Source organism: Cricetulus griseus, assembly GCF_003668045.3.
Source record: "Cricetulus griseus strain 17A/GY chromosome 1 unlocalized genomic scaffold, alternate assembly CriGri-PICRH-1.0 chr1_1, whole genome shotgun sequence".
Taxonomy (NCBI): domain Eukaryota; kingdom Metazoa; phylum Chordata; class Mammalia; order Rodentia; family Cricetidae; genus Cricetulus; species Cricetulus griseus.
Genome location: NW_023276807.1, coordinates 100,062,985 through 100,090,820, shown reverse-complemented (window position 1 = coordinate 100,090,820; position 27,836 = coordinate 100,062,985). Strand labels below are relative to the sequence as shown.

Sequence of the window (27,836 nt, the reverse complement as noted above, 5' to 3'; positions counted from 1 at the left end):
AACACTTTGCTAAACATTATGGATATGGCTCATCCAGCTCATCCTAAATATCCTCTCACTATTAACCAGCAGTCCAAGAAACTGGTAGCATTGCTATGGTTAAGACCTAGTTTCCTGAATGCAAACAGGAAATCACTTTACAGCCCTTGCTGTCCTGGAACTCACAAGGATCTGACTGCCCTGCCTCATATTAAAGGTGTGTACTGCCACGCCCAGCCTGAATACAGACTTTTTGTTTGTTTTGGTTTTTTGTTGTTGTTGTTTGGTTTGGTTTTTTTAATTTATTTAACTTTATTTTATGTGCACTGGTATAGAGGTGTCAGATCCCTTGGAACTGGAGTTACAGACAGTTGTGAGCTGCTATGTGGATGCTGGGAATTGAACCCTGGTCCTTTGGAAGATCAGCCAGTGCTCCCAACCACTCAGCCATCTCTCCAGCTCCTGGTTTGGTTTTTTTGAGACAGGGTTTTTCTGTATTGCTTTGGAGCCTGTCCTGGAGCTCACTCTGCAGATCAGGCTGGCCTTGAACTCACAGAGATTCACCTGTCTCTGCCATCTGAGTGCTGGGATTAAAGGTGTGCCACCATTGCCCAGCCTGAATACAGACTTTAAAGGCTAGAGATTACCTTTATTTGTAAGATTCCTAAATTTAACACCGGAAAAAATAGTTAAGAGCACCCACCTCCATATGAGCCACATATGCTGTCTGTGAATCACTTTCATCTCCAAATTGGCAGAAGCCAAGTAAGTAGGGCTTTCCTGCAGTGAAATCTGTTCAAGCAAACATCTGCTAGTTCCTTGAAAAATGATCCCCACCCCTCTGCCCCCACACAGGTGGCCTTTGAATTTGTGACCCAAAACCCATAGCCTTAGAGAGTGAGGTAGTATCCTTGAGAGCCTGGGTCTCAAATAGGAGAAAGCACGCAAGAAGGAACTCAACTCTGGGCCAAGAAGCACGTGGATTTAATGAAAGTAATGATAACTGCTTTGTCACTGTTAGGACTGAAAGAATACGTTTTTCCTGTTACTAATATTCTTGATCAAAGCATAAAAGGAGCATATGCTTTACTTGAACCACAGCCCATTTTCTGTTTTCTCAATTACTCCTTTTTCAAGGAAGGCATAAAACACAATTCTAAAGCCATAGATTCTGTGTCTAGCTTTACCCATGAAGGTACCAGTGACCTTGGAGAATCACTAAGGGCAGAACTTGCTCTAGTGTCTGCATCTGACAGTTAACAAGCCTCTTGCCCCATGCCTTGTGACTACTCAGCAGACACTAATGAGTCATCAAATGATTAAACTGACTCTGCTTCTACTGGCCTGACCAGCATACAGACTTTGAAAACCCTTTTTCCAATCCAAATGACAAAGAAGTCATTCCTGGCTTTGATCTAAAGTTGTATTAAAAATGTGATTTTTGTGGGAAATCCAAGGGTCATAAACATCCTAGTTGGCCTTATAAGATGGGACAAGGGCTCAATACTCAATGATGCTCTTCTTCCACCACTCCTGGTCTGCTGTCTAAATGAGAGTGAATGACTTTAGGCTAATGAGACAGCATCACTGGGCCAGCAGGCTCAGCAGATCCAGCTCCCAGCTACATGCACAAAATATGCCACTGGGATCTCACCAGGAGTGTGGTTCCTAAGAATGTAGTCTCTGGAAAGATGAGTTTCAATGGAGAATCTGGGTCTTGCTGACCTCAAAGCCTCATTTGATCATAATTAGAGACCATAAAGTCACTTTTCCTAATAAAACAAAGCTGATGTGATGAATGTAATGAGCCACATGTGCATAATGAGATTAAACAGAAAATTCCTCTTTTTGAATGAATTGTAACTCATTAGAATGATATTCTTGTCACTTGTATACACAACATCATACATATATAAAATAGACATAAGTTGAGGTAGCAACAGTAGATGCCCAAGTATCATGACATCTCATTTTTGGAGGCAAGTTGTTCTGAAGTCCCCCAAATCCAAAGAAATGGAAAACTGGATCCATGCTGTGTGACAAGTTAATGAGAAAAAATGCATTTTTTCTTTCCTTGCACCCACCTTGGCTTGGACAGCATAGGAAGCCAAGAGCACTGAAGCCTCAGGAGGGCAGTAGATCTTTTCATCCAAAATCTGCTTCTTCACCTGAAAGAGGCATTGAAAGAGATGAGATGGCACGTGTGGAAGACAGCAGTGCCGCCTGGTCACAGCAGATGGCTGCAGCGTATTCTAAATGACGGCTGCCAAAGCAGCCTGTTAATGATTTTTTTCTGACAAAGGGTACTTTTTTTTTTTTTTTTTTAAGTGTTGCAGACCAGTTGAGAGTTCAGCCACCAACAGGTTATCAGTAATCTAGCTGCACAAAAGCCCTCATCTCTCCTCCTCAGAGTCAAGGCTAAAGAGTAAATAAGATCTGCTTGATCACAGCAGCTGCACTGGGTCTCAGTCTTGGCCCCTGTGGAACACTCACAGTACTAGAGGAGATGGAGTCTACTTTCAAATCTCCACACAAGACAAAAGTCACCAAGGCCACTGAATTATGACTACAGAAAAAAGTCATCACTTCCAATGTGCTGTTCTAAGGAAAAAGGAAGCAATAAAATTTGATTGATTCAACTTTTAAATACACATGAGGTTCAGGAAATATAATTCCTAAGCCATAATGTTGAATTACCATATCTCATTGCACCTAATTCTGTATAGTGGTGCAGTGTATGATGTTCCAGACACAAGGACAAGAGAGCCACATGAAGTGGGGGTACATTAAGCAAAGCCAACTCTTTTCAGTGATTTCTATTAGTAGATGTTGCCATGCTTACTCACAAAAACAATCTAACATTTCAATATGAAGGAAAACCAGCAAAAGTCATAGGGGAACAGGAGATGCCTCAAGTCCTCACAGGAAAGCCATTTCTTTAACACTAAGGTATTCTGGTCTCCTGTAACTGAAGATGACTCTGAACTTTTGATCCTCCTGTGGATCACAAAAGTACACTGTGCTGCTTATACTGCGCTGGGGTTAAAACCCCAGGTTTCATGAATACAAGGCAAGCATTTTATAGACAGCTACATACTCAACCACCAGAAGAATCTTCATGTGGCTTCATTCACACATACATCCCCCCCCCAACACACACACACCCCGCCCCCTGTTTTAAAACTAAGAGAAATGAAAGTTGGGATGTTCTGAAGCAGTGAAACCTTCAATTCTCCTAGTTTCTTTACAAAGAGATAAAAGAAGCCATAATACAAACAATCTGACAAAGGGGCTACCTTTTGACCTAAAACACATACACATGCATGCAGGCATGCAAGCATGGAACTCATTTGTAAAAGAAACTATTTAGCTAGGCATGGGACACACATCTCTGCATTCTAGAGGCTAAGGCAAAAGGATCTCAAGTTCAAGGCCAGCCTTAGCTAGCGAGTGAGATCCTCTTAATGACACAACCCAACACAGCATTATATGGAGAGTAATATCACATTTCACATACTATATCATGTACACATTATATAGAAGCTCCATATTATAAGGATGGTATGAAAAATCATTGATGTACTTCTGGGAAATCAATGTATTTAATGCCCTGTCACAATCTTTTACAGCATGGACAATGGGGCACCTTAGGGCACATAAGCAGCTTTAGTATCAATCACTACAGATAGTCATGAAACTGAGGAGGCTCCCTGACTATGACAAAACAGGTTTCCATCCTTAAATGAAGCACCTCGTTGTGCTCCTAGATGGTCAACCTGTAATTCTTCAATTTAGTTGAATTACTTAAAAGAATACCAACTGCATATTCAGTGAGCCTATCTTTAAGGGGCTTACACTCCAACGAAGGAGGAAATGACAATATACACCCAGAGTAGCACAGAGCAGGCTATCTGAAACACCTTAGGCATAGGACAGACCAAGAGTCACTGCCATTCAGAAGAACTGCCTTGATGATGGGAGATCTTGAACTTTAAAGGAAATTTTTGGCAAGCCTCTGAAGCTTTTCTTTATAACCTCAGAGAACTTTCAAGTTAGCCAGAAGAAACTGAGATCCATGTTCATGGAGGTTTATATATTGGGTAACTCCTTCTGTCTATTCTTCATCACACCTCTGCAATTTCATCTGACACCAATTCTCATCACTTGGGTAAAGTTCTATTCTGAAGATATTTTTTCCCATTATTGAACCAAAAGGACTGACTATTTGGAGGCAGAACATTTTCTGCAGTGTAGAAGCATTTGTGGTCAACTCCAAGGGGTTCACCTGGGCTGCTTCTACAACTATACACAAATCAGTTCTCTTAGAACTGGGGGAGATACCATGGGTAGGCGTACCTGTAAGAAAAATAAGTGTTGCGTGATCTCTTGAACTAGCTCCTCCTCAGCATTTTCAGGATAAAATTTGGCCAGGAAGTGAAATGTAACTGGTTCTTCCTTTGAAACATCATGATCCAACACCTGCAGAATTTCAGAGCAAAAGACATGCTGTGCTGGCTTCTCTTCTTTATGTACTACCATCAGAGCATGCTTTGCAGGGAAGGTATAAAATCCATCCCACTTCCCAAAGGCTGTGTTTCTACAGTTGGAAGCATTCACAGAGCCATACATAGCAGGAGATAACATCCACTTCACTCAGGGAATTCTGAATCAAACCAATCAATAAACCCATGGGGTGACCAGAGCTAACAGTGACCAGAACCAGTGTTCTCAAAGTCACAGAGAATAGTTACAAACTAGAATGCATAACTCAAAGGTCTTGGGCATTATCCTTTATGGAAGACTGAGGATTTACAAAGTTTTATTTTTTCCTGAAATAGTAACATCTTACTTTATTCTTTGCTACTGCCCACTCTAATTAGGTTCTGTTGGAATATAACTTAAATACAATAAACTAGATTTTTGTGTTGTCACTGTGTTATGAATACTAGAAGTGAAACATGGCCATCATGGCAATGCTTTGTTCCTGGAATCTTTCAGAGATGGCCACAAAATGCTTGCAGTGCAGTAAGAAAACCACTGCCTTTAATCTTGTAACAATCCCACCAACCCCCTGAAAAGCTTGGACCATCTGCTCTCCAGAGTGAATTTCATTTCAGGACATAAACATACTACCAGGCTCCATTAACATGTGTCATAATTTATTTCCTTTGAGCAGCAGGTTCTATGACTCCCGATGCCCCCAATCTAATATCCATTTGGCTAACATTCAGGTATGATTTAAAATTCACTTTGCTGAGAATCATAAAAAGACACAGAAAGCTTAGCTGTCTCTGATATGTAATTCTCCATATGCATGCCCAAATTCCAGTGGCAGTCCCCAAGGAACTCAAATTAAGTCTAATCCTAGTTGCCTCTTCAGCACTGTATCTTTGTGGCATTTGGCGTTTCTAGTCATTGGGAATGACCATTGAAACTGACAACCAACAGAAGTTTTAAGCATGAAGGAGATAACCATATACATGTTGTGAACATAATGCGAACATCTCACTTAACACTAGTAAGATGACACTTTTTTAGTTACCATTTTATGTGTTAGATAACTTCAGGGGCAATTGACAGGGGCACCATTTAGGATCAGAATTAGACATGGAGTTACTTTGGGAATCCAGGGTCTTTTGGCCCCGTTCTCCAGCTGTTTTCACTGTTAGGTGGCCAGGAAAATAGATAGACATGTCTTTGTGTGAATATATGAACCCATAAATGGCAGCTTCCCTAAGCCATAGCCATTTCCAAGCCACCTTCAAATTTCTAGAAACCTAGATTTGATGTGCTTAAGAAATCCCAAAGAGGCTGGGCGTTGCGGTGCACGCCTTTAATCCCAGCACTCGGGAGGCAGAGGCAGGCGGATCTCTGTGAGTTCGAACCAGCCTGGTCTACAAGAGCTAGTTCCAGGACAGCCTCCAAAGCCACAGAGAAACCCTGTCTCGAAAAACCAAAAAAAAAAAAAAAAAAAAAAAAAAAGAAATCCCAGAGAATCCTGAGGAGGAAACGGGATTGCTCCTTCATCTCAGGCTCTTTATTCCTTCGGTCTCATTAATGATTAAGTCAGTTGGGTCTTGGTGTTCTCAAATACTTATTAAAAAATAAATAAATGAACATGAGCCCTAGGAGAATCTCTCAAAGACATAAATTGTGTTTTTTTTAAGTATACAAAGATAATTGTAATATTATCCATAAAACCTGACTGGTGGTTCAATAAACTGAAGGGCATAATGCCAAAAAGCAAACAGGGCAGTGACAATGGGCAGAAAAGCTAGTCAAGGTTTAGTCCTGGTGAACCCTGCTTGTCTGGAGAGTCTGTGCAAAGCAGAAATGCCTGTAGGATTTGCCTCCTACATACATGACCTAATCTATATAAAAAAAATTGATCCCTTCTTTACCCTTGTGATACCCCAACAAAGAGCAAATAAGCTAAGCGCAAGCTCAGGGAAAAACAAAACAAAAAAAAACAGGAAGCATAAGCCTCCCCCAGGGTTTCATGGAGATCTAGTCCAACCTTCTTGTCCATTTTGAGCCAGGCCACAGTGTCCTTGATTGTGTACTGAAGTCCAAAGAACCAGGTTTCCCGAAGCCCCAGTGTTCGGCACACCAAATCAAACAGGTCCTTCCCTTTCCATTTCATCTGCAATATAACAAACCAACAGGGAAGGACATTGTGAGCAAAATCATAATCAGCTCACACACAGAACTGTTCTCAGTGCTCTCTACTGTCACCAAAATGGCTGATGAGCACTGAACTCCTAAATAATTGTAAAGCTTCCCACACAAAACCATGAGTGGGAAAATACCAATTAGAGTTTAATGGCTCAATTGCTGTGGAGCACACACAATACCTCCTTGGACAGTTCCATACAGATCTCAATATCCCCAAAGCTGCTAATTTAGGAAACCTGGTAAATAAGCAGCCTCATTTAGGAGAGTCAAGCCTCCTAAATTAGCCCAGGAAGATGGCTAGTTTGTGAGACACTAATTCCCTTGAGTTTGGTTTTTTTTTTTTGGGGGGGGGGTGGTTTTGTTTTTTAAATCATGACTCTGCCTTTTGATAAAAGGTAAGTATTCACTTTTTAACTTAAAGACTAGTTTTACTAGGAGAAAAATTAAATATATGGAAGTTGGAACTAAAATTACAAAAATTGTAGAACAGAAGAACAATGAGAAGTCAGATAGGCCAGTTGCAGATCTCTATCAGGATGCCTGGTTGGGCCCAAGCAAATGCAACTTGACCACAGGCACAAAGGCAATTCCAAATGCTCACTGTAGCCTCACTTTCAAAAGCACCCAAATCACTGCTAAACCTTTTTCTCTGTTATTCAATGGTGTAGCTGGAAAAAGCAAGCTCAAACATCTTCACAGGGAACGAGGATGCAGGGCAGCTGAGTAAATGTTGCCACCTAGTGGCTTTCAGTCAGCTAAGTTTTTTTCCTGTATCACCTCTCAGCTATGCTGCCCCATATATCAAATAAACACTTGAGTACAGTTATGATCATATGAAACATATGCACAAGCAATCCTGAGATGCGAATGTAAGGGAATGATAAGACCACCTGATTGTAGAAGTAGCTGCTCTTCTTTCACCCTCATTAGAAAACAGCTCAGTAAAGTGCTTCTCACTTAAGCCTGAGAACTTGAGTTTGAACACTCAGGTAAAATTTGTTTGTGAGCCTGGTGGTGGTGGCACATGCCTTTAATTCCAGCACTTGAGAAGCAAATCTCTGTGAATGAGGCCAGCCTGGTCTACAGAATGAGTACCAGGATGGCCAGGGCTACACAATGAAACCCTCTTGAAACACCCCCTGCCCCAAATAAATGTGGTTGTGGTAGCCATGCTTGTAATCCTGCTGGCATGCAGGCAGAAGACTGTATACATAATAAATAAATAAAATCTTAAAAAAAGAAAGAAAGAAAAAAGAAAGAACTGGAGAGATAGCTCAGTGGTTAAGAGCACTGGCTGCTCTTCCAGAGGACCTGGGTTTAATTCCCAACAACCACATGGTGGCTCACAACTATTTGTAATGAGATCTGGTGTTCTTTTCTGGTGTACATGTAGATAGAGCCCTCATATAAATATGATAAATAAGACAAAGAAAGAAAGAAAGAAAGAAAGGAGGAAAGAAAAAGAAAAGAAAAGAAAGAAAGAAAGAAGGAAAGAAAAAGAAAAGAAAAGAAAGAAAGAAAGAAAGAAAGAAAGAAAGAAAGAAAGAAAGAAAGAGCCATCGATGGTAGCAAAGACCTTTAATCCCAGTGTTACATAAGCAGAGGCAGGAAGATCTCTGAGTTCAAGGTCAAACGTCAAACTGGTCTACAGAGCTAGTTCCAGGACAGTCAGAGCTACACAGAGAAACACTATCTCCCTCCACCCACATGCCATGGCATTTATTACACACACACACACACACACACACACACACACACACACACACACACACACAACATGAACAAGGTGAATGGCTCCTGAGGAACCAGAGGTTGACCTCAGTGTTTGTGTAGGGTGTGTGGTGTGTGCTATGAATATGTGGAGCTCAGAGGACAACTTGGTGGATCTGGTTCTCTCCTTAGACCTTTATATGGCTCTGGGGAATCAAACTCCTCTACACAGGCTTGTACAGTTAAGTGCCTTTACACACTAGCCATCTTGCCCACCCTTTACCATTTTCCCCACCCAAATGCTAGGGGTCAAACTCAGGGTCTTTCACTTCTTAAGCAAGTATTCTACTATCAGACCACATACCCAGCTTTAACAGATGTGAATGAACAGAGTCCTCTTCAGGTATTCAACAGGAGAAGCCATCTCTCTGTGTTTACAGCTAAAATCAGCAACCCAAATGGTAGGACATCTCGATCACAGCACATAAATGGCGTGTTGGCTTTGGTCCTTTGCTAAGCAAGGTATTTCTCCTATCTGTCCTGCAACTTGGCCCTATACCCTGACTATAGTCAGGTCCCTGGAATACTGACCGCAAAGATAGAAATCTTTAGAGATTTGTGAGTTGGAAAAACTTGAGTTTTATTTTTAAAATACAATTGCTTTCCCCCTTTATAAGGCTGGGTAATAGGTACACATATTTGACAACTGGACAGAGGGCTTTTTAATTCTTTGGAGGCCTTAATTCCTACAGGCAGACTTAACTGAAGAAATGTTATTTTGGAGAACTGGGAGCTTCAGGATGCTGATTATCCTCTTGTCTTTATTTTAAGCAGCACGCAGTATATAAATTATAAATGCCTACCTTGCCACAAGATAATGTGCCACTAAAGAACAGGCATTAACTTGGAGAAGTTAAACAACCGAGGAACAAGAGGATAAGAACATCACTCCCAATTCACCATAACTCACAGCCACAGCCATGCCAGGCCTTGGCACAAAGGGCTGTCAGAAGCAGGATGAGAAAAGCCCTGGAAGGAAAGCTTCCTTCCAAGGGGATGTGAGCTTCCAAACTAGAAAGCTGAAAACCTCTACTTAATACTGCATTACCGCAACTTTCCTGTTCCCCTCCACTTCTTTGTTTTTAAATCACAGGCCTGTTTTTTTGTTAAAGGCAAAAAGACAATGTCTTTTGCCCCATGGAGCTTGCAATAAAATAAAGAAACAGTTCTCAGAACAATCCAGAATCACTGACTATGGGACTGAAAACGAGCCTCAGGAGTCACCCACTGTGAACCTATGCTCTTTTTGTAAAGCTGAGTAAACTGAGTCACCAATGACTTGGCAGTTTACCAAAATAAACCCTGGCCTGTTTCTTCATGGTGACCCGAGGTAGGCAAACCCCTCTTCCTCTCACAAATACCCTTTTCCAGTTCTGTGATCATCAAATCTTTTTGTTCCTACCTTGGCCATTAAATGACTAACATTAAAACAGAACCCCTTCTGAGAAGAGTCAGACACAGCTCATTCACAGCTCTGTGTGAATAGAGTCCATTTCTAACAAGTACTGTATGTAGCACATGCTACACACTGAGGCTATACAATGGTGGAAGCAGGGTGTCTGTGGGAGAAAAAGGCAAGAACTCAGTTCAGAGAAGACTTGAACAAGTGAGGATTCAATGATGGAGGGAAGGAACACTATCTTAAAAACAAAACAAAACAAAAAAAAACCATGATCATTACAGGGAACTGCAAGTCTATGTGATGAGACTGAAACTGACAGCCAGCCTCAGGAATGGGTGGGGGGTGTTGTGAGTGACACTTCATGCTGGAGCAGGTGGCTCAGGCTTTTCGGACTCATCTGCTTTATGCCTGAACTCGAATAATTGGGTGAAGAGTAAGTTTCAGGGAAGGACAGTTACAGGACAGACAAGAGCACAAAGCAGGTGACCTCCTCCTGTCATCAAGAAGGCAGAGGGAAAGAGGCTAGGAAGCAGAAGGAGGCAGTCCTAGAACCAGAACTTCAACAGGCTAGAGAGATTTAAAAAAAAAAAAAAAAAAAAAAAAAAAAAAAAAAAAAGCTGAAGGATACCTAGCTGAGAAGGAATAAAAAGAAAAGCAGCAAGTTTGGGGGGAAAAAAAACAGATGAGCAATTAAGTTTTAGACAAGATTAATTAAACTAAAGAAAGCAAGCGGCTGGTGATTTGTGCTTTTAATTGCAGCACTCAGGAGGCAGAGGCAGGCAGATCTCTAAGAGTTCAAGACCAGCCTGGTCTAGATAGTAAGTTCTAGGTCAAACAAGTCTACCCTGTCTCAAAAAAAAAAAAAAAAAAAAAAAAAAAAAAAAAAGGAAGGAAGGAAGGAAGGAAGCAAGGCAGAAAAGCAGAGATGTCCTAAATATATTTAAGCTTCAACCCTCTAAGCTGGGGAGCTGGCTCAGCTGCACATGCCATAAAGTCTAACATTATTAGTTCATTCTCTGGGACCCACGTGGTAGGAGAGAGCTGACCTCCACAACAGGTCATCCTCTGATCTTCATATATGTGCCCCCACACAGACACAAAGTAAATATACTTAAATATTCTTTAAAAACTTAAAGACCTTTATTTATAAAATAAGACATTCTAAGGTGAGGGGAAGATCAGTTGAGCCCAGTGTCACTGCGTGATACAGTGGGACCTCATTCCAAAACGTTTTGTCTGTCTTAAGCAATTAGTAAGTTTTTTGGCCAGACATGTTGGCTTACACCTGGAACCCTAGCACTTGAGAGGTTGAGGCAAGAGGCCAGCTTTGGCTATAAAGAGAGATTCAAAAAACAAACAAGCAAGCAAACGAGAAACAACAATCAAATAAAACAAAAATTTTCTGTTTGGCTAAATTTAATCTCTACATGTTACCTATAAAAGGTTGTGCTTTTCAACATGTTCTTCCTCAAATACATGAGGCTTCCTTTGTCTTCTGCTTCTCTATAAACACAGCTATTGGCCACGGGTGCTCTAGAGAGCTTTCACGTTCCTGTGAAAGGGAGGCTGGGCTTTCTTGGTGCAATATGGCTTGCCTGAACACGATTGTTTTATGTTATGCTTTGAAGTGACTCATTGTCATTTGAAGGTCTCTCCAGACTGCAGGCACCTCTAACCAGGAGCAGCATTAGTCATCATCCCCAATGACCAATGGAGAGTACACAAGACACACTCAACAGCAGCTGTCTAATATGACTGACTAGATGACTTTAAAACCCAAGGCTCAGAGGCTTAGAGTACAGTTAGCCCATAGATCCACTCCTACAAATGTACAGTGAACACACATTGTGTTCCAGTACAGCCCAATATACAGAGGTTCAATGGCGAACAAGGTCGGCCTTCACATTTATAGGTTTTTGAACAGAAGTCAGCCAAGAACAGATGATCATTACAGGTGAGGGTTTCAGCACAAAAACACTTGTGTTATGACAATAATACCCAGGGACTGTGGGGACTCCTAAGAAAGAAAGTCCCCCTTCTCACAGAAATGACATCTAAATTGACTCATGGTAGAAAAGAGAAGCCAACTGAAGATTAGGTTTGGAGGAGACAGCAGGGATGGGTGTTGCAGGCACAGAGAATACTGTATTCAAAGGTCTAGAGCAAAAAAAGAGTCCTTAGAGGAATCCAAATATTTTAGATTGATTAGAAAATACTTCTGAATTTACAATAGAACCAAACTGAGTCTATGAAACAGTTCAAAGATAAAGGCACCCTGTCACCCTGTCAGGCACCAAGCCTGAATACCTGAGTTCGATCATCAGGACCCACTGGTGGCAAGAGAAAAGATATTTCCCATTTTCTCAGCACAAGTAAGCCCAGGAGACTTGTGGAAAGGAGGTCCACTGAGGAAACATTGGCTGAGCTGGGTCTTGTAGAGAAAGGGCTGACAAAAGGAAGGTCATGCCAGCCTGAAGGAACATCGTGTCTGCACTTAGGTCCAAGCAGTTGCAAAAGGAATGTTCTTTACACTTTTCTAAATTCTCTGACCTACACAGCCACACAGGAGCGCATACACACACACACACACACACACACACACACACACACACACAGAGAGAGAGAGAAAGAGAGAGAGAGAAATGAGAACCAAATTGTAGGCACACATGGCTGAAGCAGGATGACTGAGAAAGGTCAATGTCAGCCTGAGCTATATAGCAAAAATCTCTCAAAAACAAAAAACAAAAAACAAAAAACAAGGGACAGGCACTAGGTGTAGCAGCCCACAACGTTAATCCTAGGACTCAGGAGACAGAGGCAGGTGGATCTCTATGAGTTTGAGGCCAGCCTGGTCTATATAGTGAATTCCAGTCCAGCCAAGACTACATAATGAGACCTTGCCTCAAAAAACCAACAAAACAATAAAATCCCCAGGATCTAAACACAATATTTTGTCAATTGTCAATCTCTACTTCTGGAATCTAACCACAGAACCCAGAAAGTAATCTCGTGACTACATCCTCCAGTCTCCTAAGGATAGAACACAACTGGTACCATTCTAGACACACAGAAGACAAGTTAAATCATTACACAAGATGGATGCCTCAAGATATCAGGGCTTCTTCCCAGGAAACAAACACAATATTTTGTCAATTGTCAATCTCTACTTCTGGAATCTAACCACAGAACCCAGAAAGTAATCTCGTGACTACATCCTCCAGTCTCCTAAGGATAGAACACAACTGGTACCATTCTAGACACACAGAAGACAAGTTAAATCATTACACAAGATGGATGCCTCAAGATATCAGGGCTTCTTCCCAGGAACCAGGCAAAAAGGCATAGGTCAGTGAGTTATCTGCCACCAGTGTATCCTAGTACTGTTACTGTGGACCTTGGGCAAGTTATTGAACTTCCTCATGCTTTAACAAGGATTATGAGCAACACCTGTCTCAGCAGATTGATCTAAAGATGAAGTGAATTAATATATTTTAAAAAGACTAAGGCAGTGCTGGGCCTAGAGCAAATAAGGGGTAGTTATTGTTAATTCCCACTCCGCCTCCTTGCCTTGATTTTCAAGTGGCTTAAACCCTCCCAGCCCCACTTCATACCACAATGATGGATGACAAATGGGAAAGGGCACCATCAATTATCATCGAGCTAACCATCCTATCTCTCATTTGACAAATATTTATTGAGCACCCACTATGTCCTAGTCTTTGTGCTCGACACAGGAGATAAATGATGAATTCAGGACAACACATGGTCCCTGTGCGCATCTGACAGGGAAGACAGGTAAATGGACAAGGAAAAACGAATCGCTAGTGCTAACAGAACAGAATGTTGTGGGAACAAGTGAGCCCAGGAGACTTGGGGGAAGGGGGCTATGTTGAGACACTGGCTGAGCTGGGTCTTGTGGGGAGAGGGCTAACAAAAGGAAGGTCATGCCAGCTTGAAGGAACAGCATGTCTGCACTTGGGTCCAAGCTGTTGTAAGTAAAGGAATGTTCTCTGCACTTTTCTAGGATCTGACAAACAGTATCATTTCCAATCTGCAGTACTGAATGTTCAATGCAGGACTGAATACGTAGTTTTGGCCTGGTACATGTGACAATTCTCATTCTGCACAATCAGTCTGGGACCAGGCTGTGTCAGGGCACTGGATCAAAGTAGGCATGCATCCTACAATAGTATCTGTAGTAGTAAAAGCCTGGATGAATGGGATGAGTCTATTTATTTTCCTATTAAAACATTCCTCGCCAGGCCTTGATGGCACAAGCCTCTAATTGTGTACCTTTGGAAGACGGACACAAATTCTAAGCTAGTCTCAACTGTGGAGCAAGATCTTGCCTAAGGGAGAAAAAAGTGTTTCTGACACTTAGGCCTTTCAGACCTACATTTACACTATGATACATCTTTAACATTTTTGTTTGAGTATATGTGTGTCTGAATGCATGTGGTCAGTCAGAGGACAATAGTTCTCTCTTTCTACCATGGGGGTCCCAGAACTTTCGAATTGAGGTCATCATGCTTGGTGGCAAGTGCCTTTACCTGCCAAGTCATCTTGATGGCACTAGATGGTCCTACAGACCTTTAAAATAATCTTTAAAATTACATTAATTGGGGGAGTGCACACACATGTGGAGGTCAGAGGACAGTTTGAGGGAGTTGGTTCTCTCCTTTCACCATTTGGAACCTGTAGACCAAATTCAGATCATCAGGGGAACTAGAGAGAGGGCTCACCAATTAAGAATCCTTGCTGCTCTTGCAGAGGATACAGGTTCTGTTAACAGCACCCACATGTCAGTTTGCAACTGTCCTTAACTCCAGTTCCAACAGATTCTAATACCCTTTTTTCTGGCACTACGGACATCATACACATATGCAGTGCACATACAACACATGCAAGCAAAACATGCATACACACGACAAAATTAATAAATCTTAAGAGAATTCAGGTTATCAAGCATTTCTACTCAGTCATCTTGCCAGCTCTGTCTGTGGGGAGCCAAGGAAGCCTGAATTGAGTGAGTATGTGATAGCAGATGAAGTCCTGAATGAGTGTACATTGTTGACATGGCCATGCCCATATCAAGGATCAATGCCTCAGACCCACTGGAATTTAGTCTTCCCACTGTGATATGGCCTGGAATTGCAAAGCCTTTGTCTAGTCCAAATGCTAGTATTTACAAATGATTGACCAAGCTAGGTAGTAGTGGTGCATGCCTTTAATCCCAGCACTTGGGAGGCAGAAGCAGGACATCTTTGTGAGTTCGAGGCCAGCCTGGTCTAGAGTGAGTTCCAGGACAACCAAGAGGAAACCCTGCTTCAAAAAACTAAAAACAAACAAACAAAATAAAACAAAACAACAAAAAAAAAACAATAAATGATTGACCAGCATGTGCAAAACCAATCAACTGCAGTTTCCTCCTGGATATTGACAGCCACCTTTTGTTTACAGGCACCTCCTACCAAGAGTAGCCACCCACCCTGTGCTGTACATAATAAACATGCAGAGTTTGTTGCACTTAGTATAGCTCCATCAGAGCACACACAGCCCATTCAACCCCAGCTTTTCTGTGTATCTTGGTTGTTTCTTTAGTGCCTGTCCTCTTTAGTGCCTCACTGTCCCTAGTCAAGTCAAGGAGGCAAGTTGTGTAGTACATGATTATCTGTAGGCTTTGTTGTTGTTGTTGTTAGATTTATAGTCTTCTATGAACAATTTTGTCAAAAATAGAAGTCTCTGGTTTTTGATGAAGTGTGCATTTAAACCCATCTCTTTACATCTGGCCAAATTATTCAACTGTTCTTACTTCTGCAGTCCTCTTCCCTCCCTAGTCTTAGCTTGAAGAAGAGGAGAGAGGCTAAGAGGCAGATGTTCATTTTGCAGAAGGAAAGAGGGTGGTATGTAGAAAGAGAAAGGCATGAGGGAGTAGAAATCCAGGCTCCATTAGGTGGAAGCATCCCCTCGAAGGCCTCCTGTCCTCAAAGTGCCCTTCAGGCAGAGGGGCTGGAGGGTGGACCTCTGGAAACTGCTTGGCTCTGTGGCTGTGCTTGCTTTCCTGTTACTGTAGCAGGCTGCAGTGTGATGTCATGGATATATATTGCGCCTGTATCAAAGACAGATGCGTATGAACTTTATAAACAGGACTAAGTGCTGTCAGCTTGTTATTTTTTATAGGGGCCAGATTTACAGGCTTTACCCAGAGTGAAGTACTTGTCATTTATCAACTTTAGAATGTTTTAAGTAAATAGCACTGAACACTTACCCTCCACTGCAGGAAAACAGCTAGAACGCAGCACTTTTCTGTTACAGGAAGCAAATGCCACCAATAACCCATGGGGTTGATTAGAGTCTATCAGCTTGGGACAGCCATCTTCCCAGTTGGCCAGGATTACATGAAATCCTGAAACTGCCATTTGTTTTTTGACTTTGCCAGTCTTCACACTGCATTTTTTCCTCTGGTAGCACTATGCTGACAATCAAACCCCTTGTTCATGCTGATACTACAATGCTGGGTGAGAGGAAACTGGTCAGAGGCTGGGAAAGGTCACAGCAAGACAAGGTCCATTCTCTTGAAGAAAGTAAACCCAACTTTGTACTGGATGTAAAATGCCTAAGAATTAGAGCCCAAAGAAAAACGTAGGCTCTACACACAACTCACAACTGCAAAGAGCCAAGACAGACGTTTCTCTCAGAGATGGAGGTGGGCTCTCACTAGCAGCCAAACAGTGGTGGTGTTTGGCTACTGATTCCAAAAAGGAAGAAAAGGAGAACCAGAGAGCCCCATTAGCTTATCAGATCCTTCCAATTAATTCACAAGCTGCTCTGGCATTTGCCATGAAAACTGTAGAAAGGTTAGAGTCCTTGAAGACAGAGTGACAGAAGGACTGTGCTTCTCTGGCTCAGGGCCTGTGTCCCATGTGTACCATTATTTCAGAAGTGGAAAACTCAGGATAACTGGGGTTTCCCTGGTCAACATTTATTCACAACTGATATATGTAGTCATAGCTGGCCTATGAGAACAAATTTACAGAAGACTTGTGAATTTAAAATTTTTATATAAAAGATTCAAACCTAAATACAACTCTTATTCATCTGTTCTGAAAAAGGAGGTCTCAATAGGCATGTCAGCACACAACTTTACTCTCAGGATATGAAGGCAGAGAGCCAGGCAGATCTTTGTGAGCTTGAGGCCAGCCTGGTCTACGTAATGTTTCAGGCCAGAACACACACACACACACACACACACACACACACACACACACACACACACACACACACACACAGAGAGAGAGAGAGAGAGAAGAGAGAGAGAGAGAGAGAGAGAGAGAGAGAGGAGGTCAAATATTTCAATTTATACAATAAACAGCCAGGCTAGGAGGGATGGTGCACTCCTTGTAATTCTTGTGACGTAGAGGCAGGAAGATTACCAAAAGTTCAAAGCCTATTTGTTCTACACAGCAGTTTATAGGCCAGCCAAAACCACAAAGTGAACCCTGTCTCAAAGAATCAAATGCCAAAGCAAACAAAAAACACAATGGAAAGAGTTACTAGGAGCTAGGAATGCAACTCAGTGACATAATTTTTGCCTAGCATATTCAATCCCCAGCAACCTGCTCCCAGACTTTTATATACATAACTTTGCTGTGCAATAAGTGAATAATGAACTCCATTAAAATCTGACTAATCAAAGGAAATTAAAAAAGCAAGGAGTTAAGACTACACCATAAAAGCAGGCTTTTCTATCTCTTGAACTTAAACTGCAAAAACAGCCAAGCCTTTTGGTTTTGCAATTAAGGGATTCATCCCTTGCATGTGGGCATTTCTGCTCAGCACAGAGAAAAAGGGATCCCCCAATAGAAACATGAACATAGCAGAAATCATATTTGTTTTTGCTGCTCTGCCAGTCCTGAAGCCTTTATCCCTCATCACAAGCTGAAGCTTCCTCTTTGCAGAAAAAAAAAAAAAAAAAAAATCCTCCAATCTCCTGCCCTGTCAGTTTCTGCCATAATCAACTACAACAATTAATTTTCCTCTTCCAGTCCTCCAATCATCTCTGTTATTGTGCTCAATCTATATAAATTATTAGTTTCAAGGCTTTCCACCAATTGCTTTTCTCCTTCAACCAATTAACGAACCTTATTACAACTCAGCCTACACACTCAATAGAGCTACGTGCTTCTAGACCTTTCTAAGAACTATTCCCCTCAACTCTTCACTCAGGTATATGGAAAAATGAGTTTATCTTTCCCAAGATTCCTGTATTTTCTCCAGTGCTACAGATCACCATCCCTTGAAGCTAAGGACGGACACATGCACTCGCATGCGAGCATGTGTGCGCGTGCGCACGCACACGGACACAGAGTCTTCATGAACATACACACATACTTTAAGTCTCTCAGAAACAGACAAGTGCTGCACAATCTGTGGACACTCCAATAAGTGCTTGTGGTTGGCTGGTGATGTTGATGATAATGATGATGATAGCTAGATGAGGTTTCTGAGTAGAACACTCCTAAGTAATGATTGCAACGAAGCAAGAATTTATGACACTCCTTATTAAAATTCTAATTGCATAACTAGACTTTAAGATACATATTTCCCCCTTTGGTGACACATACTGATTTTCTCTTTCTAAAAATATCTTGGCAAAGAAATCTAAACCTCAAAGAACCAAAGAAGAAAATTTTCCACAGAACAAAAGACACTAGGAAGAAACAAATCACAGCACTTGGGAAGCCACAAAATGTAGATTTTAAACTCTAGTTAAGTCTTTAGTCTTTCAAAGCAATATAAGTTACTGTTTTTTAGGGAGCAAAAGTCCCAATGACTGCAGCTTCTGGCATCTTCCCTACTTGGAGAATGACAGATCAGCAGTGAGCCCAGAGATGAGATCAATATTCCAGACCCCTTCTTCAACTACCACAAACAAGCCCGTGACTTCAGTGAACCACAGTTCAAGTAGGTCCCAGTGTTTTCATCCCTAATTCCCCCATGCCCTGTGTAACCTCCAGATTTTGTGATGGAGCAAAGAGGATGTACTTGTTTCAAAGTCAGCTGATGGATGACAAAGCAAAAGAGAAACAATTACAGTGTTATAAAAGCAAGATAGAGTCTGTACTCCAAAAGCCAAGAAGACCGTATCTGTCTGCAGAATTTAGCTCACAACATGAGAGCAATCATAGCTCTGTCAAACAGCCATAAACACCTCAACCTGCTGTGTTGGGTAAGTCACTTAACCTCTTCCGGGGCTCGACTTCTGCAGTCATCAAGTGGTCACCCTCTGAGTCCATGAGCTTGAGATGGTTTTGTATAAACCATATAGCACCGTTTTTATTGATGTAATAATTTTCTGCCAAACCTTTAACAACCCATCTCTAGGAATGTAACTAATACTTAATAATTCATTTATGTGTACTTTGTACATGTTTTTCCTTACTCTGGGCTCTGCTAGGATGGCCCTTATGCCTCACAAACATAAGTGAACTATATAACCAGAATAGTGTTGTACACCTGTAATTCCAGCACTTGAGAAGTACAGACAATCGGATCAAGAGTTTGAGTCAACCTTAGCTACATTATGAGATCAAGATACATGAGACCCAATCTCAAAAGAAAAAAGTTGACTTCATAGATGTATTATGAATTCTCTAATGCAACAAAAATGGTAATTATAAATACTGCTGAAAAGTAAGATTTTAGCAAATAGCATGCTGTGGATAATATGCAATTAGCAATGATTACAATACTTGACATACCAAAAATAACAGTTCTCCAGAAACAATAGTAAGGATTGTTTGGTAGGGATAAGACAAGAAGCTAACCCAGAAGTGGTGGCTGATACCTATATACCCAGCAGTGAGGAGCCTGAGGCAGGAGGATAACTGAGAGTTTGAAGTCAATCTGAGCCACAGAGACTGCTTCAAAAAATAAACAGAAAAAAAGATACAAAACTAAATTTTTTACATGAAACTTAATTTCTAAAAAAATTTGGGGAGGCAGAGGCAGGCAGATTTCTAAGTTTGAGGCCACCCTGGTCTACAGAGGGAGCTCCAGGACAGCCAGGGCTGTTTTACAGAGAAACCCTGTGGCGAAAAACAAAAATTATGTGTACTGTTCAGGCTCTCCTCTGCAAATGAAAAAAGAAAAGCCAGTCAGTGGTGGTGCATACCTTTAATCCCAGCACAGGAGGCAAAGCAGGCAGATCTCCGAGAGTTTGAGGCCAGCCTGCTCTACAGAGTGAGCTCCAGGACAGCCAGGACTGTTTCACAATGAAAGCCTATCTGGAACTCCCATCCCCCCCAAAAAAAATTATATGTAGGGTTTTTGGCCTGCATGGATTCCTGGTGCATCAGATCCCCTGGAATGGGAGTTACAGATGGTTATAAACCACCTTGTGGCTGGGCTTTGGCGGTGCACACATTTAATCCCAGCACTCGGGAGGCAGAGTCAGGCCTCTGTGAATTCGAGGCCAGCCTGGTCTCCAGAGCAAGTGCCAGGATAGGCTCCAAAGCTACACAGAGAAATCCTGTCTGGGGAAGAAAAATAAATAAAAATAAAACAACAACAACAACAAAAAAAACACCATGTGGCTACTCTGGAAGAGTAGCTAGCATTCCTAACCACAGAAATATCTCTCCAGCTCCAACAACCCTAAATTTCAAGCCTCAACATTAAGCAAAACTAGCAGACTATCAAACGCAATCCATGGCAGAATACTATCTACATGATTAACACCTAAATACTTAGTGGCACAGGCTCACAATTCTATGTATTTGGGAGCCTGAGGCAGGAAGATTATAAGTTTAAGGCTAACTTGGACAACCTAGTGACACACTTGTCTCCCAATAAAAACTGAAATGAATAAATAATGGACTAGAGATATAGCTCAGTGGTAGAACACTTACCTAGCATGTTTAAGACCCTGGGCTCAATCTCTAGTGTGTAAACAAACCAATCTCTGGTGGTGCTGGGCACAAAACTCAGTAGTAAAGCATGAGCAGGGTGGGCATGGGTCCATTCCAAGCACTCCCTCCCTCAAAAAACTCCTGTAAGATAGAACCAAAGCATGCAAACCAGTTCATGCAGCAGCCAGAAAATAGGAACATTCTGTCTCTGTGTAAGATTTAACACTGACTTTGGCAACACTAAAGAAACACTAAGTAAAACCGGAGTGGGTAGGGTTGGTGAAAGGTTCTATGAATGGTTGAGAACTACTGAGGCCTGAAGACTTTTTTAAAAGCATATTTATGAGACTGACTTAACCTGAACATCAACAAGAGTAAGATAGTAGATAAAGGCACTGCTGAGGCATTTAAAACCACAAATCAGTCCAGATGAGTTCTGCAATTACTGTAGATTCAGTTTTATCTGAAAGTCAAACTAACAAACTACTGAAACCAGAAGACCATAAGCAACAAAATGAACAAAGAATTTCTGTGAATTTCCCAAATCTAGGCCCAAATATGGTATGGCAAAGGAGAAAAAAAAGAGAATTGGAGTTAAGAGCCAAAGTGACTTAGAAAATACTGTACTCTGTCGCCACCTAGTGATTCCTGAACTGGGACAAGCAGTTTGATCCTCTCAGAACCTGCTACTTAAGAGGAGGGGATGTCCCACAATGAAAGAGGGCTTGCCTATGGTCATAGATTCTATCTCCAACACAATAAAAACAAACTTTTGTTTTCTTGAAGCCAGCACGGCGTTACTGACAATTTTCTGCATGCTAAAAGTATCCTAAGACATGTGGATTTAGACTCTAAATTAGACAAAGCACACACAGGACAGAATGCATCATCCTGTAACAAACCAGATGAAAACTTGTCACCAGCTAGCTAGAGTGATCAGTACCTCTGAGAAAATGCAGTTCTGGATTTTCTAAGTTTCAAATGCTTTAAACTCTGAAAATAAAATTAAAATTAAGCAAGGGCCAAAAATGTTTTGGGACAGTAATATAAAAGTAGCATAAATCACTGGGGAGTCATCAAAAACTAAGAAAAAGGCTGGGAAGGGTAACTGTATGCCTGTAATCCTAGCACACAGGAGTCTGAGAAGGATCCAGAAAGAAGCCAGCTGAGACTACACATCAAGACCCTGTCTCTCAAAAATGGAAGGTGGGAATCATTCTCCTAAGGCAGATGCTGAAGCTGAAGCCCTTAAAATATGACTTCCCTTCACTGTACAGATGAACAACTAGGGAAAGGTGTTTAACATGCCCAAAAGAGCTCAGTCTAGAAACCAGATGTTCAGAGCCGAGCTTGGGGCTCTCAATGATTTTAAACAAGTGACAGGGAATCATATACAGAAAAAAAGGTGTGTAGGCAGAGCCCAACTCTAGCCAAGCTTGCCCAGTGAACTCCCTCTCAGCTGGCAGGCCTTGGTACTCACCCTTAATCTTGGGGAACTGTTTGTATTTGGTAGGAAGACCCTTGTTCTTACATTCCCTAGACCCATACATCTGCCTAGTTTTGTTCCAGCACTCACTGGTATAGAGACACTTGGAGGGAAGGGAGAGGAGGAGAATTTCTAAAAAGTTAAAGAAAATTAAAACAAGGCTTGGGCTGTATATAGCTCCTTGGTATATTTACCAAGGAGCTTGCTTGTCTGGCATGCTGCAAGTCCAGGTTCCAACCCCAGCACAAAATAAACCAGTTGATATCTTTGTGGGCACACCAAATGTCTCAGAAAGAGACATCTGGATACAGGTTGGATACAGAGGAAGAACCCCTGGGACCATAAGGAATGTGAAATATGCAACTAGAAAATACTTAACTATTGCAAAATAAGCTTTTTCGAGACAGGGTTTCTCTTTGTAGCTTCGGAGCCTATCCTGGCACTCACTCTGTAGACCTGGTTGGCCTCAAACTCACAGAGATCAGTCTGCCTCTGCCTCCCAATGCTGGGATTAAAGGCATGTGCCACCAATGCCCGGCCTGAGATAAGCTTTACTTTAGGCCAAAAACTTGAATTCCAAGCTGATCATGGGCAACTGAAAAATATTCACTTATAAAAACTGTTCAGGTGATCCAAAGGATAATATAGATATCAAAGCAATACACAGGGATTGTTAGTCATGTCATTACGAAGCAAAATCTAAGCCCACTGGCAAGTTCACAAAATGAACTTTTTTTTGTTTTTAGATAGAATCTTACACCATGTGCAATAAATAAAATGATGACAAAGACAAATAAGTTGTCACATTAGAAAGGTCTTTAATTGGTGGTGGTGCACACCTTTAATCCCAGGCAGAGGGAGGGGAATCTCTGAGATTGAGGCCACCCTGGTCTACAGACCAAGTTCTAGGACAGCCAGAGCTACTCAGAGAAACCCTGTCTCCACAAAAAAAAAAAAAAAAAAAAAAAAAAAAAAAAAAAGAAGAAGAAGAAGAAGAAGAAAGTTTATTTCCATTTGTTCTTATTTACCAAATACTTAAATTCTCAAGGTGGAAGGGGAGTGTCTAAAATGTCCTTCTTTCTGTGTGGAGACTCCTGAGTGTCATCCACAGAAGAGAGAGAGCTGGCCTGGATTCAAATCCCAAGCCCACCTTTTAGCAGCAGTGTGACATCCAGCACAAAAAGCAAGCTTGGGCAGCATCTAAATTAGTAATGTTTAGAACTACTAATTCTAATTAGTTAATTTTAGAATTAATTGCTAATTACTTTAGAATATCTCTGTGCCAGGCAATAATTGAGGAAGGCATTCAGGCACTGGGCTGGCCTATACAAAGGCTCTGTGAACGGCATTTGGAAAGTAAATGGGACAATCAGCTCAAGTAAAGAGTGTGTGACAAAGTGTAGGGGAAGCTGAAAGGAGCAGAGAAATGGTAAGGGGCTCAGGACATACTTCTATTTATGAAAAAGCCCTTTTATAGTCTTACTTTGTGCCAGCTACTGGTCTAAGTATTTTGCCAACTACTCTTACAAGAAGAATCATGACAATTCCTATCTTCCAGATGATGCAAGTGAGAAGTAAAAGAACCAGTTCCTCCGTGGCAGCACCGGGGACCAAGCCCCATAAGTCTATGACTCAAGGTCATCCTCTGCTACATAGCAAATTCAAGACTAGCTTGGAACATCTGAGTTCCAACCCTAGGACCCATATAGAGGTAGAAGGAAAGAGTTGAGTCCACAAAAGTAGTCATCTGGTCTCCACACGTGGGCTGTGGCATGGGCATACCCTTTCACCCCAGTAATGGTTTTTTGTGTTGTTTTGTTTTTAAGTTTAGTTAAAATAAACTAGCCAGGCTGCCTTGCCCATGTGGGAATTCAATATCTCCTGAATAAATAAAGCCCTGTTGTACTAAATGGAATCATGCATTTAAAGCACAGAACACTGTACATGACACACAATCACACAAAGCCCTCCATCCAACAAAGAGCAGACATGGGGTCCATGCAGCAACAGCACTAACCAGCACTAACCCTGCCTCTCCACCAGGTCATCCTTCACCTTGGCCTGGCCACACCACAGACCACAGAGCATTTAAAGGCACTGCCTATATCCATAAGACACAGGTAGTAAAAGAGGACGATATCCTTTCTTCTATAATAAGTTCCTTAGTGCACACATACACACACGGTCCTAACATCCTATATAGTCTACAATACCAAAACTATCCCTTCTGCCCTCCCCTTAAAGATTCTTTCTGTTACAGAAAAACTATATCCACTTTTATATGGTATAATGACCTGTAATGTAGACATTCAATTGACCATAACCCCATTTGGTTGTGGTGAAAACATTTAAAATGCCAACTAACATGAGAAGGATTGTTTTCTATGTAACATAGTATTAGAATTTCCTACAACTCAATTTCAAGAAATTTTTCATATTTGGCTATCTTACTGATAGATTGAATTATTAGAGCAAAATTCCAGCCTAGATAAGAAATAACATAACTGTTTAGCCTCCTGGCAAATTACATTCAGCACCCACTTTCTCAAGATGACAAATATCAAATCTCTCAAGTGGAAAAATCTTCTAGAGCATCAAGCCAATTGTGCAATGCAGCAAACAGAACAAGAAAGAGAGTCCACCCCCATCTCTGCAGCAAAAATCCTGAACTTCCTGCCATAAGGTATAACCTGACTCATATGCCAGCTCCCACTAGTTCTAAAATCTCTCCTTCTTGGAAGGCCACTATCATCTGACCTTAACAAAGCCAAGAGTTCCACAAGTACTGGCTTTCTTTTTCACCGAAGGAATCTGCCAACTCCTTGCATAAGCTTGGAACAAAAACATAGCAAAGAATGAGAGCTCTCCCTACCACCATAGAATAAGCTATTATTACTTTTAGCAGAATACACAAACACCTATAAACAGTGTTTCCACTATAATTTGAAGTCCAGGGAGATGCAATGACTTAACAAAAACCACAAGAGGATAGTGCCCAAGGTGATGCCTTTCAGTTATAGCCCTTTCTGCTCTTTCTTTCTGAGGCACTAAACATCACACAGCCTTATAACATTGGTCACACTTTAGTGGTATGGAAACTGAGGTCCACTGAGTGTATCACATCCCAAGTATAACTGTATAAGAAAGAGGCAGAACTTTAAGCCTCAGTCTGATTTATTTCAAAGTCCATGTGCTTTCTATTACTGCTCTGCTACTCAAATTGTGGTCACTGGGCCAGCAGCATTGGCATCATCTGACAGTTAATAGAAATAGATTTCTAAGTTCCACTACAGAACTCCTAGATCAGAATCCACCCAAGTTCTATTAAGATCTCCATGTCATTTGTGGGCTCATTAAAGTTTGAAAACCATACTATACCATTGTGCCTCTCTGACTGCTACTACTACTATCCCTTTCTACGGATTTGCACTGGGTTCTCAATTTGTGTGTGTGTGTGTGTGTGTGTGTGTGTGTGTGTGTGTGTGTGTGTGTGTGTGTGAAGGAGCTACACCAGGGACATTAAATGTTTGAAAATATTTTTGTCACTGGGAATAGATAGATGAATACTGCTAGGATCAGAGACTGGAGGACTTGATAAATATCCTACAATGCCTCTAGGCCTGGTAGCCCAAGCCTGTAATCCATACATGGAATAAGATCATTACAAGTCTGAGGCTATAAGTTTGTAGTGTGGACTACATAGTAAGTTCTAGGCCAATCAGGCCTACACAGAAACTTTTTTTTTTTTTAAGATTTTATTTATTTATTATGTCTTCTGCCTGCGTGCCAGCAGAGGGCACCAGATCTCATTCAAGGAGGTTGTGAGCCACCATGTGGTTGCTGGGAATTGAACTCAGGACCTCTGGAAGAAGAGTCAGTGCTCTTAACCACTGAGCCATCTCTCCAGCCCCAGAAAACTCTTTAAAAGAAACAACAAAAAAGAAAACCCTACAGTGCACAGGACTGCAACCTATACAAAAAAAATTACCCAGCCCAAATATCAGCAGTGCCAAAGCTGAGAAACTACACCCTAGTTGATAATACTATGTTATTTTTTGATCTACTGATCATTTTTTTAAAGATTTATTTTTACTATTTTTAATTAAATGTATGTGTAAGAGTCAGTGTGTAAGTATATGCATGTTTGTGAATCCAAGTACACATGGAAGTCAGCAACATAAGATCTCTCTGGAGCTGGAGTTACAGATGATCCTGAGTTGCCTGACATAGGTACTAGGAACCAAATTCAGGTCTTCTGCAAGTTGCAGCAGTATAAGCTCTGTTTTTGTTATTGATTTTCTTTCAAGACAGTCTCAACATGTAGATCAGGCTGATCTCAAACTCACATAGATCCACTCTGCCTCCTGAGTGCTCAGATTAAAGGTGTGTGCCACTGTGCCCAGTCAGTACCTGGTCTTAACCACTGAGCCATCACTCCAGCTGGGCATGGAGACACATGTCTATAATTCAAGCACTTGGGAGACAGTGGCAGAAAATTGGTAATTCAGGGTCATCTGCAGTTACACACCCAAGTTCAGGGCCAACCTGGGCTGTATGAAAACCTTGGCAAGCTCCCTTCCCCTCAAAAGAAAGAATACCTCAGTGTTATAGCACTTGTCTGCTGGGTATCAAGTTCAATCCTCAGTACTGCACACGCCTAAAAAGTTTTCCCTGACAAAATTATGGCTGAATAAATGTCAAACAAAATTATTTTCCCTACTGGCTAGTCAAACTTTCTAGTAACATTCAGCAAGAACTTATTAGAAGTCATCAGATCAAACTGTCCTTATTCTATCTAGAGCTAAGAATTATTTTTATTTTATTTTATAAAACTTTTTGAAAATTTTTATTTTATGAGTATTCTGCCTGCATGTATGTCTGAGCATTATGGATGTACCCAGTGCCCTTAGAGGTCAGAAGAGGGTATCAAATCTCCTAGAACTGAAGTTATTGGCAGTTGTAAGCCACGTGGGTGCCAGGAATCAAACCTAGGTCTTCTGCAAGAACAAGTGCTCTTAACTGTTAAGCCATCTCTCCAGCCCAAAAAAATTATTTAATTTTTATCATTCATGAAATTCAAATTTCCATGCCCATAAAGTTTATGAATAACAATAGAGTAATAGCCACTACTTACATTTGGCCTAAGGTGGTATTTTATAAAAGTTTAAGATGTAATGCACATACTTTTAGAATCCATCTATCTAAACTGTACAGTTCAGTTTTTGCATATTCATAAAGTTGTACAGCCATCGTGTAAGCCCCTGGAGCCACAGAAGTGGCCAGGCCTCTCCCCTGAGGCCTTCTAATTACCAGGAGGTTCCACCCACAGAATAACCTAGCTGCCCTAACTTCTGAACCCTGCTCCCACCTACAAAATAAAAAAACCCAATCTCTGGACATGAAATTCCACTCATCTCCACCCTGAAAAGTTCCACCCCCTTCCCAAGAAACTCAATATATTAGCCTGTATTCTGTTCAGTTTGCTGCTGTTTCTCACCCAAGTAGAGGTAGCAACCCTCCTGGTTTTTTTCCCTCCCAATAAATCTCTTGTGTGAGGTTTGTTGTCTTTGTGGTATTCCTTGGCTCTTGGCTGCCAAGATACCTTTTCATCCGA

At 41.4% G+C, this 27,836-nt stretch overlaps 1 protein-coding gene across 5 annotated transcripts in view; it reads right to left on the bottom strand.

The window, feature by feature from the left end:
* Nf2 (neurofibromin 2) overlaps positions 1–27,836 on the bottom strand; it is an 88,164-nt gene that overhangs the window by 50,077 nt on the left and 10,251 nt on the right. For 4 of the 5 annotated variants that reach the window (XM_027387342.2, XM_027387341.2, XM_027387340.2 and 1 more), the window contains exons 2-4: positions 6,497–6,622; positions 4,336–4,458; positions 2,064–2,147 (exon numbers count right to left, since the gene is read on the bottom strand). The exons of the other annotated variant lie outside the window; for it this stretch is intronic. In XM_027387342.2, the coding sequence (XP_027243143.1) occupies positions 2,064–2,147; positions 4,336–4,458; positions 6,497–6,622 (333 nt within the window). The remainder of the gene's footprint in view (positions 1–2,063; positions 2,148–4,335; positions 4,459–6,496; positions 6,623–27,836) is intronic. 5 annotated transcript variants of the gene reach the window in all.